This window comes from Vitis riparia, chromosome 16 (assembly GCF_004353265.1).
Source record: "Vitis riparia cultivar Riparia Gloire de Montpellier isolate 1030 chromosome 16, EGFV_Vit.rip_1.0, whole genome shotgun sequence".
NCBI lineage: Eukaryota > Viridiplantae > Streptophyta > Magnoliopsida > Vitales > Vitaceae > Vitis > Vitis riparia.
Window position 1 is genome coordinate 13,072,188 of NC_048446.1, and position 16,925 is coordinate 13,089,112.

The 16,925-nt window shown below is 35.2% G+C and overlaps 3 protein-coding genes across 3 annotated transcripts in view; 1 reads left to right on the plus strand and 2 right to left on the minus strand.

Annotated features, from left to right (window-relative positions):
• The window catches only part of LOC117933620 (L10-interacting MYB domain-containing protein-like), a 32,335-nt gene extending 28,579 nt beyond the window's left edge, over positions 1 to 3,756 (plus strand). The window contains exons 3-4 of the mRNA XM_034855073.1: positions 2,605 to 2,943; positions 3,051 to 3,756. Coding sequence (XP_034710964.1) covers positions 2,605 to 2,943; positions 3,051 to 3,614 — 903 coding nt within the window. The 3' untranslated portion in view covers positions 3,615 to 3,756. The remainder of the gene's footprint in view (positions 1 to 2,604; positions 2,944 to 3,050) is intronic.
• Positions 3,757 to 6,476: 2,720 nt separating this feature from the next.
• On the minus strand, positions 6,477 to 8,240 carry LOC117932889. Its single transcript, XM_034854198.1, has 4 exons — positions 8,042 to 8,240; positions 7,817 to 7,946; positions 7,369 to 7,427; positions 6,477 to 6,788 (listed from the first exon to the last, which is right to left on the minus strand). The coding sequence occupies exons 1-4, from the start codon at positions 8,162 to 8,164 to the stop codon at positions 6,636 to 6,638; spliced, it is 465 nt and encodes a 154-aa protein (XP_034710089.1). The 5' UTR covers positions 8,165 to 8,240; the 3' UTR covers positions 6,477 to 6,635.
• A 7,266-nt stretch (positions 8,241 to 15,506) lies between these two features.
• Positions 15,507 to 16,124, minus strand: LOC117933271. Its single transcript, XM_034854650.1, has one exon. The coding sequence runs from the start codon at positions 16,122 to 16,124 to the stop codon at positions 15,507 to 15,509; it is 618 nt and encodes a 205-aa protein (XP_034710541.1).
• Between the last annotated feature and the right edge of the window lie 801 nt (positions 16,125 to 16,925).

A 16,925-nucleotide genomic window follows, 5' to 3' on the forward strand; every position in this document is an offset into this window, starting at 1 on the left:
CAGGGCCAAATGACATTACCTTCCCGAAAAAGAGCATTTGGGTGGACAAGGTCCCAACCAAAGTTGCTTTTTTCGCTTGGGAGGCTTCTTGGGAGAAGGTCCTAACTTTGGATAACCTTCAAAGACGGGGATGGCAGCTTCCAAACCGGTGTTTTTTGTGTGGTTGTGAAGAGGAATCTGTAAATCATATTCTTTTACACTGTACAGTTGTAAAGACTCTGTGGGAGATTGCCTTGGCCTTGTTTGGGGCCAATTGGGTGTTCCTAGAGAAAGTTAAAGAGATGTTAGAAAGTTGGAGGGGCCCTTTTGTGGGGAAAAAGAGGAAAAGGATTTGGACTTCCATTCCATTGTGTATTTTTTGGACGGTTTGGAAGGAGAGAAATAGATTAGCATTTAGGGGGGGATCTCTAGCTATTCAGAAATTAAAGAATTCGTTTGTTTGTAATTTGTGGAGTTGGGCTAGGGTGTATATGGGAGAGGAGTCCTCTTCGCTTTTAGGCTTTTTGGAATGGCTTGCCACTCCCTAAGGGATGGTGAGTTTTGTTTTTGTTTTGGCGTAAGCTTCTACGTATACTCCCTGTATGCTTTGGGGCTTTTTGCCTAATTTTTTTTATATATGCGCTCAATTATCAAAAAATATATATGACCAGTTTTATTAAAGACAGCACAGTTGAAAGAGGTAGCTATATGCATGTATAAATATGATACGTATATAGACATTTAACTTTAGAATTTCCATGAAATTAATTAAAAAATGTAACATACTATTCATAGATTCATTAGATAAACATTCTAAATCTTTAAGAAAATTTGAAGTTATAAATTCTATCTACGCAACTAATAAATATAATATTCCAAGAGGTCCACGAGCCTGTAAGTCCCTAAACCAATAAATCAAAAAGAAATTATCATCTTATTCCAATATTACAATATACTTGGAACACTAAAAATATTTGCCCCATATTCAAAGTTTTAATCTTTCTAGTTAAATCATCATTACTTAGAAAGGGAAAAACTCACTCACACACTCTCTCTCTTTCTCCATCCACACACACACATATATCTATTCAAATTTGATTTTTCCTAAAAGGAAAAAACAGATTCAAATATATTTACATTGTGTATATCATGTGCATGTGTATTTGCATCATGGGATAAAACATGATATTTATTGATGGCATGTATTATTTACATAAAACATGTGTCTTATCATGTATTATAAGTTTTGGTTTCTATAGCAAAACGGGTCATATAATATTACAGTCATAATTACATTAGCACAAACAATATTTAAACAAATTACATGGTTTAGAACTTTAAATTCCAAGGCTCCTCATTCCAAAACTGACCTATTGAATATATCTGTCAATCCTGTTTTGACAGAAACATGATTGTACTCAGTTTAGACCCACCAATTTCATTTTGTTTTTCAAGTCATAGTCATTTTAAGATCAGTACCCTATTGATGCCCACTAAGAAATTGAATGCTACAAATTTCAAGCAATACTACACTCTTCTACAGTGTATTTTGTAATTACTTGTGGTTTTTTATTTGTGTTTTGAGATGTTTTCCAGTCATTTCCATTTGAAAGATATAATTTGAATAAAAAAGAAATCCTTGGCTTTGGTATGGAGAAGATATGCTAGCTGATTCAACTGTCTTGGATTGTAGAGTAGACTGATTTTTTTATCAATTACTTGAGCCTCCTATGTTGTGCAGGTTGTTAATCTAATTGTTCTTGGTAATATAGTTATAGAGAGTGTAGAGGGACACAACTTATGAAAGAGTTGACTCTTGTTTAGAGGGGGCAGATTAACTCAATTTAATAATATGTTATCCAACATTTTTTGTTCTTTTCTGCTGTTGTGCCTCATTGCACTCTTGATGTTTGAGAACTGTTAAATTACCAACTGACTTAAAAATTTAATCTGTTAGATACTGGGTCAACTATGCATATCATGCCAACATATACTTGGGTTAAAAGTCTAACATCCTGCCTCTCTGGCAGACTTCTTTGGACTTACATACAAGCTTAATAAATGGAAATATTTATGAGGTTCAAGCACAAAACCTTCCATAAACTAGAGCCAATTGGTAGTTTAACACGGTATTGAAGTCTTATTTTGTCATTATAATTTTATTAGTATCTGATTTTATATCTGTATTTGCCCATGCTAATTGTTATACATATTGGGCAATTTCTCTATAAGGGATAACATTTAAAATTGTGACTGGTATTTTCATTCCCATCAAAGCCTTGTACACAAATGCTTTTCTGAAATGGGTAAAATATCAAGGTAGGAACCCTTTGTCAGATGAAGCAGTAATTGGTTTGGTTGTATACTAGTCTTTTATGAACTTTTTATCTGTTGTGAATATATATCCATTTAATAATCTGTTCGTCTTCAAGAATCTTCTGACTTCCATACATACAATTTGTTGCTCTTTACTCATCAATACCATTGATCCTATTTTTGTGGATGGTAATTGAGCTGACTGCTGTATTTGTGAATTTTTTGTTTCTTTTTCTGATGTACTTGTTCAATATTTGTTCCTCTGTCAAAATGAGCTGACTTGTATTTTTACATTCATGTTAATCATAGATGGCCACACAGTTACCCTCATCCCAAGACAATAACAACCAAGCAGCTAAATGGGATGCAACTCGCGATGCTTATCTTGTTGAGCAACTACTCTATCATCAAAGTATTGGAAGACGACCTCAATCTGTCTGGTCAAAGGAGGCTTGGAGGGAAACTCGTGCTGCCTTTAATCTTAAATTCAGCACATCATATAATGTAAAGGTGTTTAAAAACCGCCTAACAAAACTGAAGGATCAACACAACACCATAAGGGAGCTTATTGGTGTGAATGGTTTTGGTTGGGATGATCATTATCACATGGTCACTGCTGAAAACACAGTGTGGGACGAATATATACTGGTATATTCATCTGTTCTTTTTCTTTTAGTTTTTTAAGAACTACTGAAATATGCACATGTTAGTTACTACACGAACTTTGAAACTCTTAACATTGTTTTACTGCACAGAAATATCCCAAAGCAAAACATTTCCGTGGAAAAACTTTTCCATTATACAATCGTCTTTGTATAATGTTCGAAGGCATGTCAAGTGAAGGCAGAGATGCACAATCCATTGGACGCCCAAAAGTGATTGATGAAACAGAAAATGCACAAAGTCAACGTTGCGTTGCTGACGTTGCCTACATGGACAATGATACAGTCCCAAGTAGTGATGATGAAACTTCATCAGAGCAGCCAATTCAAAATAGGACCAGGATGTCACCAGTATCAAGTACTCGTCGGGTAAGAAGAAGATGTGAAAGTGTTGGAGAAAAATTAATAAGCTTATTGACAGATTTGTTAGCTGGGCATGCTGGAAAATTTCATGCCAGCCAACCATTGCAAACATCAGCTACAAGTGGGGAATACTCTTACAGTGAATGCCTGCAAGAGTTGAAAAGGATTGAAGGCTTAGCTATGAGTGAAATTGTAAAGGGGGCTCATGTATTAAAGGATGAACAAAACAGGATAGCTTTCATGACTTTTGAAGGACCAGCTCGTGTAGCTTTCTTGCAATCTTGTTTTAAGTGAGTTTTGAGTTCTCTGTATTTTTGTAGGAATGATAAACTGTTCTTTCATTCTGTGGCTCAGTTTCACAATCTGTTGTTGTGATGAATGATTCCTATTCTGGACTAATAAACACATTTTTTTCAGTGAAAATAGTTATGATTATGATGACTGCATTATTTTTATTCAGAGTAGAACATCCCAACTTCCTTTCCAAAGTTTTGTGAACTTTGAGATGTTTTAATGGATTTCCAATCCAAATAAATTCTGCAGGAACACCTAGTCCAGCAGGGTTGGCTCATGATTGGTTATTTGAAATGTAAATAACATCTTTATGTGGGCAAGTCTTCTCTAGGAATTACATGTTCCTCTATTTATTATATAGAAAATACTAAGATATTGATTTAATATCTACTGAATTTTTCATCAATCAAAGCTTTTAATTGAGGATACAAACAAATGGGACGAAGTTATAAGTATACAATTGAAGCAATGCCTATTGAACTCTTCATTACTATTTGTTTCTATTTATATTTTCCTTTTCCATTAAATTTGGCCACATATTAGCATTTAAAAGGGTTGGAACCACCATCACTTGTTTGCTTAGCCTTTTTCATCATTAGGAGCTGTTTTTTCTCTTTTAATTGTTGGCATAGCCCTTTACAACAAACTCAATTATATATTGGAATGCTCCATTATAAGACATTTTTAACTTAGAAGCAATTTCTTAATAAGATTGAAGTAAGATGTTTTTCTCTTAAAGCTTTATAGAAGAGATTTTAAATTTAACTTTTATACCTTAAATATTAATATTTTTTATATTATTTTTATATCTTTCACCAATCAAATATTAATAAGGTTGAAGTAACTTAGAAGCAATTCCATTTGCCTAGATTTGGGACAATTTGATTGAATATGACGCTCATTCACCAATCAAATGAGTTGTCGTCAATTTGGGATTTTTTTTTTCTTATTATCTAATATTCTATCAAATTATTACCTCATATTCAATACAAGGTACAATTTTTTTCCTCAAAATTCTATTAAATTGTTAATAATTGACTTAGGCCTTGGGGATTGTAACAAGCACGCTAAATTCCAATTAGTCCACATGCATGAATCCTAATATAATGTACCATCACTAAAATTAGTATGAAAAAGAGTTCTCTAGTTATGCAAAGCAACTAGGGTACATGACCCCAAAATTTGTTAAGGCCTGTCTAGAGGACATTCCGGTATGCAATTTGGTCCATTGGGTTCCCTTTGATATAATCTAAGCCCCATATATTTTTTTTTAATAAACTTACCTTAGAGATTTGGGCATGTAATTTTTTTTTCTTAAACAAGCTTTTGGAAAATAGTGTCTTAGCAGCTTGTTGGATGTAGGGATAGGATGTTGTGTCTACTAGGAGACATTCTTGAAATGGTTGCATCTTCTTTTGTCTTGGTCCCCTAACTCGAAAACCTTACATTCTACCTATTCATTAGCTAGAAGGGAAGTTTGAAGAAAAAGTTAAAAAGAAAGAAAAAATTATTGAATTAAATAATTAGCATTATCAACCATGGGTCAAAACAAAACAATATCCCAAAACAATAGTGCTTTGGGATGAGTTTCACTTGTCCCCCACTTGTTTGTTACACAGTGTGGTCAACCACCTCTAGAAGGTACAAGTACATTGAGCCTTAATTATGGTTGTGATGACTGATGACAAGAGAATGTTATTTAGAATTTTTTAGGAGGGTGTCATAGAATGTTGAGCAGGGAATTTTTTTTTTTTTTATAAGGTTGTTAATAAGAGTTATATGGGTCGATGCAGTTTTGATATTTGAAAATAATCATATAAGATATTATTCAATGTAATACATTAAAAGCATTTCAAATATAAACATTATCAAACACACTTTAATCATTTTGTATAAACTAGAAACTAGCAAGAGCTCAATTCCGAGCACTTAAATTAATATTAATAAAGTCTCAGTTGAAATAATTAAGCCAAAATTTAATTTATGATTATAAAAGAACAATTTTCATATCATAAGAATTTTATTAAACATAAAATAATATTCTATATAAACATTAAAAAAAGAAAAAGAAAAATAGAAAAGAGAGGAAAACAAAAGACAAAACCCCTCCATAAGAATCGACATGATTATTTGCAAGAGAAGTAAACAATCCAAGGGATGCCATTAGTTTAGGATACTTGGCGCTAATGGAGGTCACATTTGCCTCACACACATGAGGTGAGATACCCTTGATGTGTGGGACAAAGTTAATTTGATGGATAAGATAAGAAGCATCCATGATATAGGTGTTTTGATTCAACAAGGTTTATATAGATTATCATTCTAAATGATGATGTTTAAAGCTCCTAATTATTATAGGGCACATTTCTTGATAAAGAGGTCATCCTCCATGTATATAGAAAGGCTAAGGATCAACTTAATTAAAAACATTGGTTTCATCATGGCACGACATATTCTAAAAACGCGTCTGATAGAGATTTTAACTAAAGCTCGATAGTGCATTTATTAGTAATGTTTTTATTAAAAATATTTTTAATGAGAATTAATTAATATTTGAATAATATATTATATGATAAATAAATTAGTTTTGAAAAATCATCGATGAAGTAATTATCTAAGATTTATCTTTAATGTTTTTGCATATCTTTGAAAAGTTACTAAACACCTAATTTTTATAAGAAAAAGCTCAAAATCAGTCTCATATAAATTCAAAATTATCAATGATTGAGTGAGCATCTCTAAAGCACTGTTTAGAAGTAGGTAGAATTATGATTATACATTCAATTAACTTCAAATTCATTGGAAAGTCTCTAATTTGAAGGATAAACGGCAAGTACTTCAATGGAAATTCCAAACCCCATGTGCCCCAACACACCTCTATTTAAGCAGAAACCAATACAACATTTGAGCCACAGAGACTCCACATATATAGTATCCATCCATGTCTGTCTTCCATTCATATTCTATAAGTACTGGTCCTTTAAACCTTATACTAGAACAACCACAAAGTAAAAAGGGTGACTAGGTTTGTTTGTTGTGGATTGGAGGAGTCCCATGGGGTGGCTCATAATCCATCACTTTCGCATCCTGTGAATCATTATTGTTGGAATCTATGGTTTCATCTTTGACGTCAGAGGCATATTCTAGCATTGATCTCGGTTGCCTTCTTGATCCCTACATAAGCATCATGGATAGCATAAGCATACTGTGTATTTCAAATAATTAAATTTTACTAGCCTTAATATTTTTGTTTTGCAATTATATATCACAGAAATTTAGACCCTTGTTCTTAAAAATAGTTTTCTAACTTCTAAGTCAAGACTTCGGACAAACTTATGACAAAAAATAATTTCTTTGAACATTTATTTTGAAATTATTTTTCACAACAAATTTTAGGTTGTTTTAATTTTTTATAATAGGGTGTTTTAAGCATGCAATAATTAAAAATATGAAAAATATTTTTTTTATTACCTTCACGTACCGAAAAATAAATTGAAAAAACTATTTTTTTTTATAGTTCGAGCTTCCAAATTTTGCTTTTCCAAACCTATCCACTACAATTCCATTTCCCCCACTCCTCCATTGGAATCCTTCATACTTTGCATTTGTCACACTCACTTTGGACGATAGTAAGCTATTGAGTCTTGAGATCCTAGACTCCTAGCAACCCACTACTCCATCACACTATTAAAAATTTAAAAGCCCAATCTCTGGCTAACTGTCCAACTACAAAAGCATTTGATGATTAATTTACCTCTATTTTTGCTGTCTTTAGCAAATCCAGGTGACAAGAAAACCCAAGAATCTCACTTCCTGCATGTTGCATCCCCATCAATGATAGTAATATAAATATAAAGTTACTAAAAAGATGAAAAAAAAGAAAGAGAACTTTGTTATAGTTATGTTGAATATAGTAAGTATACAGTCCTCAACAGTAATCTAAGGCTCCAAGAATTAATTCCTCTTTCTATATGTGGCTATGAGAACTTAAAAATTTAATTGAATGGCTAACTTGTTGAAGCTTAGAAGAGATGAAATATATGAAACAAAAATGAGAGATGATGTCAAGGGAGATCAGTTGTGAGATGGAGGGCGTGTTCGGGGTCGAGAATAATCTGAAAAAAACTCAGCATGTCCTTCATGGATCTTGTGGGGGACACGCCAAGAAACCCAAACAAGAGAGTTGATTCTTGGAACTGCACCTTTGCCAACATACTTCACTTCCTTAACAGCAGCCTCTGATTCCTTTGCCTTCTGGGTGAGGGTGATTGCACCACCATGATTCTTTCCAACAATGCTATCACCATCTGTTTTCCCTTCTTCAACTGAACCCTGCACACCCACCATTTATAAATCTTTTGAAACTAACCCAATATTCAAATCGGTCTAAAAATTTTTCAGGAACATGAAATATATATAGCACCAACCTTGCTCGAAAAAGGGATTTGTGTAGCAGAACCCTTGTGAAAGAGTACCCCGAAATGGCGAGCACTGCATAGGTGAATGGAAAGGCAAAAGAGGAAGATGAAAAGGGAAGAGAAGAAGGACATGATGAAGAGAGTTGACCACTCTCCTCAAATGTTAGAGACTTGGCCGGGGTTGAAAGTTGAGAGAAGTTGGGATTGTAATAAAGTTATGTGTTGGGGATACGGGGAGTGATGAGCGCAGTTGAATATTTGTACTTCAAAGGAATGGAAGGAAGAGAGTTATATAGAGGGGTTTATGAAAGAGAAACTATAGACTTCGTCGATATGAATTACACGTGTGGAAGCTCACAAAGAAAAGAGAAGGAAAAAATAATAATATTTTTTATTGATGTCGTGGTCATATCTAAAAGTTCTCAAAATTAATTTTATATAAGTATCGATCACAGGGAGTCTTGCTTAGTGTGTTTGTTAGGTTCTTGGTTTGTTCGAGGTAAAAACTAGAGTTCTAGTTTGGGTGCATTAATTTACTTGATGTGGGAGAAGATTGAATGTGTTTGGGGTTTCTATGGCTGCGTAACTCATCTTCATCATAAGAATAAGGTAGTTGAATATAAAAATTTTCATTTATAGATGGTTTTTATCCGTAGGAAACCAGCCACGTAGAAAGGCAAAGTGTCAAGGGTTTGAGGGAGAGAAGAGCAAAGTGAGAGATAAATAGAGGGTTAAAAGAGATTGGCAACTTAGCTATGGAATCAAGAAAATAATTAGGAGAGCGGAAAATTCTCTTTTTTTTATCTTATTTTATGAGAAATAAAACATTTTTTTTAATATTTTTATTAGAAAAAATAAAACTATAGTCCAAAATAAATACTTGCAGAAGATCTTTATAACTTAAATTATGTATAGTTTCTAATGATTGACAACTTTCGTCTTCAAACTTAAATTATAAATTACTAGAGTTTCTTATTACTCCATTTTGTAATTAAATTTTAGATATAAATGGACACCGAGAAAAGCTTGATCGGAAGAAAATAAAAGAGATGTAAAGAAACTCAAACCTTTCCGGAGAAAAATATATTATAGGACTCACTATTTATAGGCAACTTTATAGGTGGATAAGGATTTCAAACTAAATGTGTGACATATGCATCTTGTGATTGGTCATATCATGATGAACCACGTATGACATATTAGACATGTTATACACTATATGATTGATCCAAGTTGATTTTACAAAATAGAACATCTAGACCATAATATTAGAGAATTTCAAATTTTCCTTTTGTTAATGCTTTTTAAAAATTCAAATAATTCTCTTTTGCTAATTGTTAGTACTTGTTTTTATAAGGCATTAGGAATGAACTTTTTAACCTTCTCACCACCAAACCCATCCTTCTTGTTCATATGTTTCCCATAATAATCCTATTAACAACTTAAGTTCATCTTACTAATTTCTGAGTTTCAAAAGTAGAAGAAAAAAAATTATACAGCATGGTGAAAAATAATTAATTTCAGCCAGTTGATTTATTCCATAGTTTGTCAATGAACTAATGGTTTGAAATATCAGTCATGGGATTAAACATGATCCTCTAGGGCTCACCTTCTCTGTATAGGCTTTAGATTTTAACCATATAGGACACTGCAAAGGTCCTAGACTTCTCCTGCTGTAAAGCTCCAAACAAAAACTTTAACATCACCAATTAAACACACCACATTGATGTGGAATTGAGTAAGATGACAATGATATCACTATCATGGAGGATTAGAGCTAAGTACACTGCTCCCTTACAGCCTCGTTTCCTTTAACCCTTAGTTGAAAATAATGGGCTAATTCATAGACATCAATGGAAGATTGCATTTGATAATATATACTTGTGTATACCAAGATTACAGTGGGATTCATTTGACTTTTTCCATGCAAAACAAAAGTTAATACATTTGGGTTATGTTTGGTTCCGAAAAGTAAGGAAAGAAAAAAAATGATAAGGAAAATGATTTTATCATGTTTGATTGTCCTATAAAATATTCCAAAGAAAATGAAATATAATTAAAATTAGTTAGAAACTTATGTATTTTAAAATTATTTAATCTTTATATCGATGAGTTAAAATAAATAAAATAAGTTTGAAGTAACAAATAAAAATAATTTATCATCTTTAACTCTATTTTTTATTTTCCTTAACTTTTTGTTTTTTTTTGCATTTTCCCTCAAATTTTCCAAGAACCAAACATAGCTCGATCAATATTATTTTCCTCTCAACCCTTTTGAATTATGACACACGTTAATTCTTCCATTGGGCCAGTGAAATACCCAAATGGGGATATGACAGTGGCAGATGATATGACAGTGGAAGATTAATTAAATCTACTTCATTTGAAAAACAACCAAATAGAACAAAAGAAACCAGACTGAGCACCATATTTGATAAATCAATGAGTTGGCAGTAGCTTCCCCCAAACAAGGCATGGTTAAAGTGCCCAAAAAAACCCAGAAAGAAGTCCAACAAAGAGGGCAAAAGGGGTCAAGGAGACCAAATAATGTAGGACTAGCTAGAAAGCTAAGAGGCAGGCCATTTTGTTGTCGTTTTGGTTTGAAGATACATGTCATGCTTGTGGCTCCGTGTTTCTTGCTCTTCCAATTTCTTGTTATTTTAATGCAAGCTCCTTGGTTTAAAAACCCAACTAATCTTTTATTATATTCTTCTCTACTACATTTTTTTTTTTCTTTTACTTTGATCCCAAGTGAGAAACTTCGACACTCTATTCTTCAATGATCTCATGAATTTTTGACATACCGTACGAAGTTGTTAATTGCATGCGTATGACTGCAATTAATTGATTAATTAAAAGGGTAAAAGAGGCGAGGAACATAATTTGTGGAGCTAATGTCGCTCTTTTAACCTTAAATTTTGAGACCCAATTCGGAAATTACGGCTCTTATGACATTTGTTGAAGTATTTACTATTTAGAGAAGAAAAAGTGGAAGACTTGGGCTGAAAACTAGGCTGCTCTTCTTCCAAGCTTATATAGATTAAACGAAACGGTGAAGAAATGTTTGTTATGGGGTTTTGACCTTCTCTACTCAGATCACGCTTCTAATTTAGGGATTATGATTGTGATGGAAAGTACAGAGAGAGAGAGAATTAAAGGATGATCTCTCAATTCCATCCTAGGCTTCCATGGTTCGGTTAAAAAAGTGACATAGAAGAAATTTCCATCACTAGAGACATCTCAAACTTACCGTCTAAACTATTGAATATATATGATGAAATTTAAATCGTTCTATAAAAATATAAATAAATAAAATCAAAATCTAAAAGTACAAATGAATGAAAATAAAATGAGTATAGAATCACCAAATGCAAAAATGTATACATAATATTTACAAGGGAAAATAGAGAGAAAAATTGACAGATTCTTCTTTCATTGATTAAAGAAATAAGTTGTACAAAGAGCCCTAAAACAGAATAGCCAAAATGCCTTTTATAATAGAAGTCACGCATAAGGAGCTGTAGAATATTGGCTATAATAGAAAAAATAAAATAAAAATAAAAAACTAAAACTGATATGCTAAAATTCCCCCTCAAGATGGAGAATATAGATCATGAATTCACATCTTGCCTAAGAGACCATGAAATTGATTGGGATGGAGAGCCTTAGTAAGAATGTCAGCAAGTTGGTTTTAGGAGGTAACATGTAGAGTCTTGAGAATCCCAGCTTGAATCTTCTCTCGAATGATATGACAATCAATCTCAATAAGTTTGGTGCATTCATAGTAGACTGGGTTTGCTGCAATGTGGAGAGCAGCTTGGTTGTCACAATAAAGAATAGTTGGCCCATGATGGGCTATCTTCAAGTCGTGAAGAAGAGACGAGCCACAGAATCTCACAAGTAGTGTTGGCCATGGATCGGTACTCGGCTTCGGCAAATGAGCGAGAGACAATCGGTTGTTTCTTGGACTTCCAAGAGATGAGGGAGGTCACAAGAAACATACAAAAACCAGAAATAGAACGACGAGTGTCAGGACAAGAGGCCCAATCAGAATTTGCGAAGGCTTTGAGTTGCACTTTGGAATTTGATGAAAAGAAAAGTCCTTGGCCTAGGGTTCGCTTGATGTACTGTAAAATGTGAAAAACAGCCTGAAGATGTGGCTTGCGAGGGGCTGCTAAGAATTGGATGAGACGATTTATAAAATAGCTCAGGTCAGGACGAGTAATAGTAAGATATAGCAGCTTACCAATGAGTCGCCTATAGCTGGTAGGATCTTCAATCAAGTCACCATCATCTTGAGATAGTTTCAATTAGGATCCATGGGAATGGTGGCAGGTTTGCAACCCAAATGTCCAATGTCTGAGAGCAATTTCAATGCATACTTGCGTTGACAAATAGAGATACCAGCAGTAGATCGATCCACTTCCAAGAAAATATCTGAGTGGCCCTAAGTCCTTCATCTTAAACTTGCAATTGAGGGCATGCGTTAAAGTATCCACAACAAGTTGATCATTACAAGCAATAATGATGTCATCAACAACGTAGATCAAAAAAGCTAAGAAAGAAGTATCTTGATGTTTTGTGAACAAAGTGTGATCATTGGTTGATTGAACAAAACCTTCTGATAAGAGCATTGGAGAACTTGTGGAACCATTGAGGGAAGGCCTGTTTCAAGCCATAGATAGATTTATGCAGCCTGCACACAGCATTAGGAGGCAAATGTTCCCCCTTACGGCAAGTGTATCCAGGGGGAAGACTCATGTAAACTTCTTCCATAAGGTCACCATGAAGGAATGTATTAGTGACATCAAGTTGAATGAGAGACCAACCATGAATTGCAGCTAAAGAAAGCAACATTTTAATAGTAACTAGCTTGGCAACAGGAGAGAAGGTATCAAGATAATCAATACCTTCTTGTTGTGTAAATCCCTTAGCCACAAGGCGTGCTTTGTACCTATCCACAGTGCCATCAGCTCAAAACTTGACTTTGTACACCCATTTACAACCAACCGCTTGTTTGCCAATGGGAAGAGAACAAATGGACCAAGTGTCATTGCTTTCCAATGCCTGCAATTCAATATTCATAGCATCGCGCCACATTTGAGACTCAATGGCCTGAGAGAATGATGTTGGTTCAGTTTGAGAACTAATGGCGAGAACAAATTCACGGTATGGCTTGGAAAGCTTGTGGTAACTCAAGCAAGAGGAAATAGGATATAGAGAAGGCTTAGAAGAAACGTGTTCAGTGAGGTAACGGTGATAATCAGACAAGTAAGTTGGTTTTGTGGTGACACGATGTAAGGCTGTTTGAATTGGGGCTGGTGAGGAAATCCACTTTGAACTATGGGAAGAAGACATGTTGGGCTGACTACAAGAAGGCTCGGAGATGGACTGAATTGGCTTAGGAAGGACACGATCATTAAACAAATCAACAACATCATTGCTCACAGTAGAATGAGCAAACAGAAAGAGTGATTCATGAAAAATGACATTCCAAGAAATGTAGATCTTATTGCTTTCTAAGTCAAGTAACTTGTAACCCTAATAACCAAAAGGATAGCCAAGAAAAACAGAAGCTCGAGCACGAGGGGCAAACTTTGTACGTTGGTTAGAAAGCGTGGAAGCATAACATAGACACCTAAAAATGCGAAGATGGTTGCAGGTGGGTTTGTTGTTATTCAACAGCTCAAATGGGGTTTTATTGGATAGTAATGGAGATGGTGTACGATTGATTAAATAAACAGCTATCAAAACACAATCACCCTAATAACAAAGAGGAACACAAGATTGAAACAATAAGGCTCGTGCCACATTAAGTATGTGTTGATGTTTACGCTCTACAATTGAGTTTTGTTCAGGTGTAGCAACACAAGAATGATAAGGAATAACACCCTTGGTACGAAAAAAATAATGGAAAGCTAATTTAGGGGCATTATCGGAACGAACAGATTTAATTGCAGTGTTATATTGAGTAGAAATCAAATTGAAAAATTTAGGAAAGACAGTGAGAACATCAGCTTTAACACAAAGAAGATATACCCAAGTAGCACGTGTGTAGTCATCAACAATAATGAGGAAATATCTGTGTCCAGTTGGTGTACTAATATTAAATGGTCCTCAAATGTCAATGTGAACTAGATCAAAAGGATTAGCTGACATATTATTATGTGAAACAAAAGGTAAACGTTTTTGCTTGGCCATATGACAAATTTTATAGTGAGAAGACAAATGGGATAAAGAATTGGGAATGTGTAATTCATTGTGAAGAATTTGAATTTTTACATGAGATGGATGTCCAAGGTGAAAATGCTAAATATCACTTTTCGACATTACAAAATTTGTAAAAATAGAATTACAAAATTCATTCCCTGATTCTAGAAAATAGAGATTCTTTCGTCTTCTACCTTTCCCAATCGTCAAGCCCTGAGTGAGGTCTTGAATGACACATGAATTTGAAAGGAAATTAACACTACAATTATGGCTAAGAGTAAGAGCATTAAGCTGAGAAGATTGAAAGTGAACATGGGGACAAACAAGACATTATCCAAGTTCAAAGTATCAGACAACCTCACAAAACCTACACGATTGATTGCAACAACATGACCATTAGGAAGAGTGACTGTGGTATTATAAACCAGTCTGGAATGAGAAAACAGAGAAATATTGCAACAAACATGGTGGGTGGCCCTTGTGTCAATCACCCAATGTAACGACCCGCACCCAACCATGTAGATATTGTCCGCTTTGGGCCCAAAGGGGCCCTCACGGCTTTAAAACGCGTTTACTTGGTTAAGAGGAGCCTCTACATATATAGCGCTAGGAACATTCTCCCCTATCCGATGTGGGACATCACAAACACCCCCCTATGCAGACACAATGTCCTCGTTGTGTCCCATGGGATTGCGGGGCCAAACAGATAAAGCCAAACAAACCCCCACACCGGGGTCGGGGATCGGCTCTGATACCATTTGTAACGACCCGCACCCAACCATGTAGATATTGTCCGCTTTGGGCTCAGAGGGGCCCTCACGGCTTTATAACGCGTCTACTTGGTTAAGAGGAGCCTCTACATATATAGCGTCAGGAACATTCTCCCCTATCCAATGTGGGACATCACACCCAAGCATCGGAAGGAACAAAAGGATGAGAAAAAAACTGAGTAGAACAATTGTTACCATAGATTTGAGAAATTGAAGGTCCTGATGTTGATGGAGACTCAAGTGGGTTGATAGTTTGCTGTTGAAGGTGCGTGCTAAGGTAGGCAATGAGTTGTTGAACTTGATTCAATGAGAGAGAGACTGGTGGTCGAGAAGATCCCACTGTAGCAGCAACAACGGAAGGAAAATAATGAATGCCCTTCAATGGTTCAGTAAAGGAGCTTGGGATTGAAGGGGGCTCGTCTGGGCCATTTGTGTTTGGGCTTTCTCTTTGGGCTTATAACCTGGTGGGGACCCATGCAATTTATAACACCTATCTACTGTATGCCCTGTGAGCCCACAATGGGTGAAAATTGGGCGTTCACATCTGGGCTTTTGTGAGATGATGCAGTAGCTACAGAAAGAGCCTGAGAAGAGGCATTGAACGCCATGGAATCCGATGGAGCGGAGGACCTAGATCCAATAGACCATTGGCATTCTTCTTGAACAACAAGATTGAATACTTTCGCCACAAGTGGGAGCGGATCAAGCATCAGAATTTGGCCTCTTGTGCTAGCATAAGATTCATTCAAACCCATTAAAAATTGCATCACATACTCCTGCAGTTGATAATCCATCCAAGCTTTCATACCTCCACAGTGGCAGACGGGAATTGGTTGATAGTTTTTGAGTTCATCCCAGAGAATCTTCAATTGAGTATAATAGGTATTAACATTAAGCGAGCCTTGTGAGAAACCATGTAGTTGTTGCTTGATTTGGAAAATTCGTGGAGCATTGCTTTGATGGAAGCGTTCGTGTAGATTTGCCCAAATAGCATGGGCACTCTCGAGATAGAGAAGACTATCAGATATCTCTTTTGAGATAGCGTTGAGGAAGCAAGATGTGACCATGTTGTTGCATCGGGACCGGATTCCGGCTGTAGGGTTGTCAATCATGGGCTACGAAAGAATGCCATCCACGAATCCGGGCTTATTCTTTGCGTTGAGAGCCATTAGCATGGCCCGACTCCATGTATTATAGTTTGAACTAGTGAGGAGATGCGAAACGAGCACCAAGCCTAGATGATCACCATTATGTATGAAAAATGGGTTATTAGTGTTCTCCATGAAAGATTGATCTGATTGTGTTGTCGTGCTACCAGAGGTAGGGGATGTGAGGGGCTGAAATCTATTATCATTGTTATGCTGACCACCACGAGCCATTTCAATGAGCGACAGAGGTAAGAAGCTCTGATACCATATTACAAGGGAAAATGGAGAGAAAAATCGACAGATTCTCCTTTCATTGATTGAAAAAATAAGCTGTACAAAAAACCCTAAAACATAGTAGCCAAAATGCCTTTTATAATAGAAGTCACGCATAAGGAGTTGTAGAGCTCTGCAGAGAAAAAACAACTTAACCAACTATTGGTTATAACAAAATAAATAAAATAAAAATAAAAAACTAAAACTAATATGCTAAAACATAACATCACCGGATTGATAATGTCTTTCAATACCCATTTTCCTTGTGACCCAACAACACAACACACTTCAAACCTCTATTACTTCTAAACCCAAATTAAACTAGCTTCCTAGAAAGCCAATGAAGCTTTGAGTATAAGATCAAAGACCCAAGGGCAGTTGATATACTTCTGCTTGATTACCAAAACCATGAGAAGCTAAATAAACACATATCAAGAGAAAATACATGAAAAAATTGAACACGCCACCACCAATAACTAATGGTATAAAAGA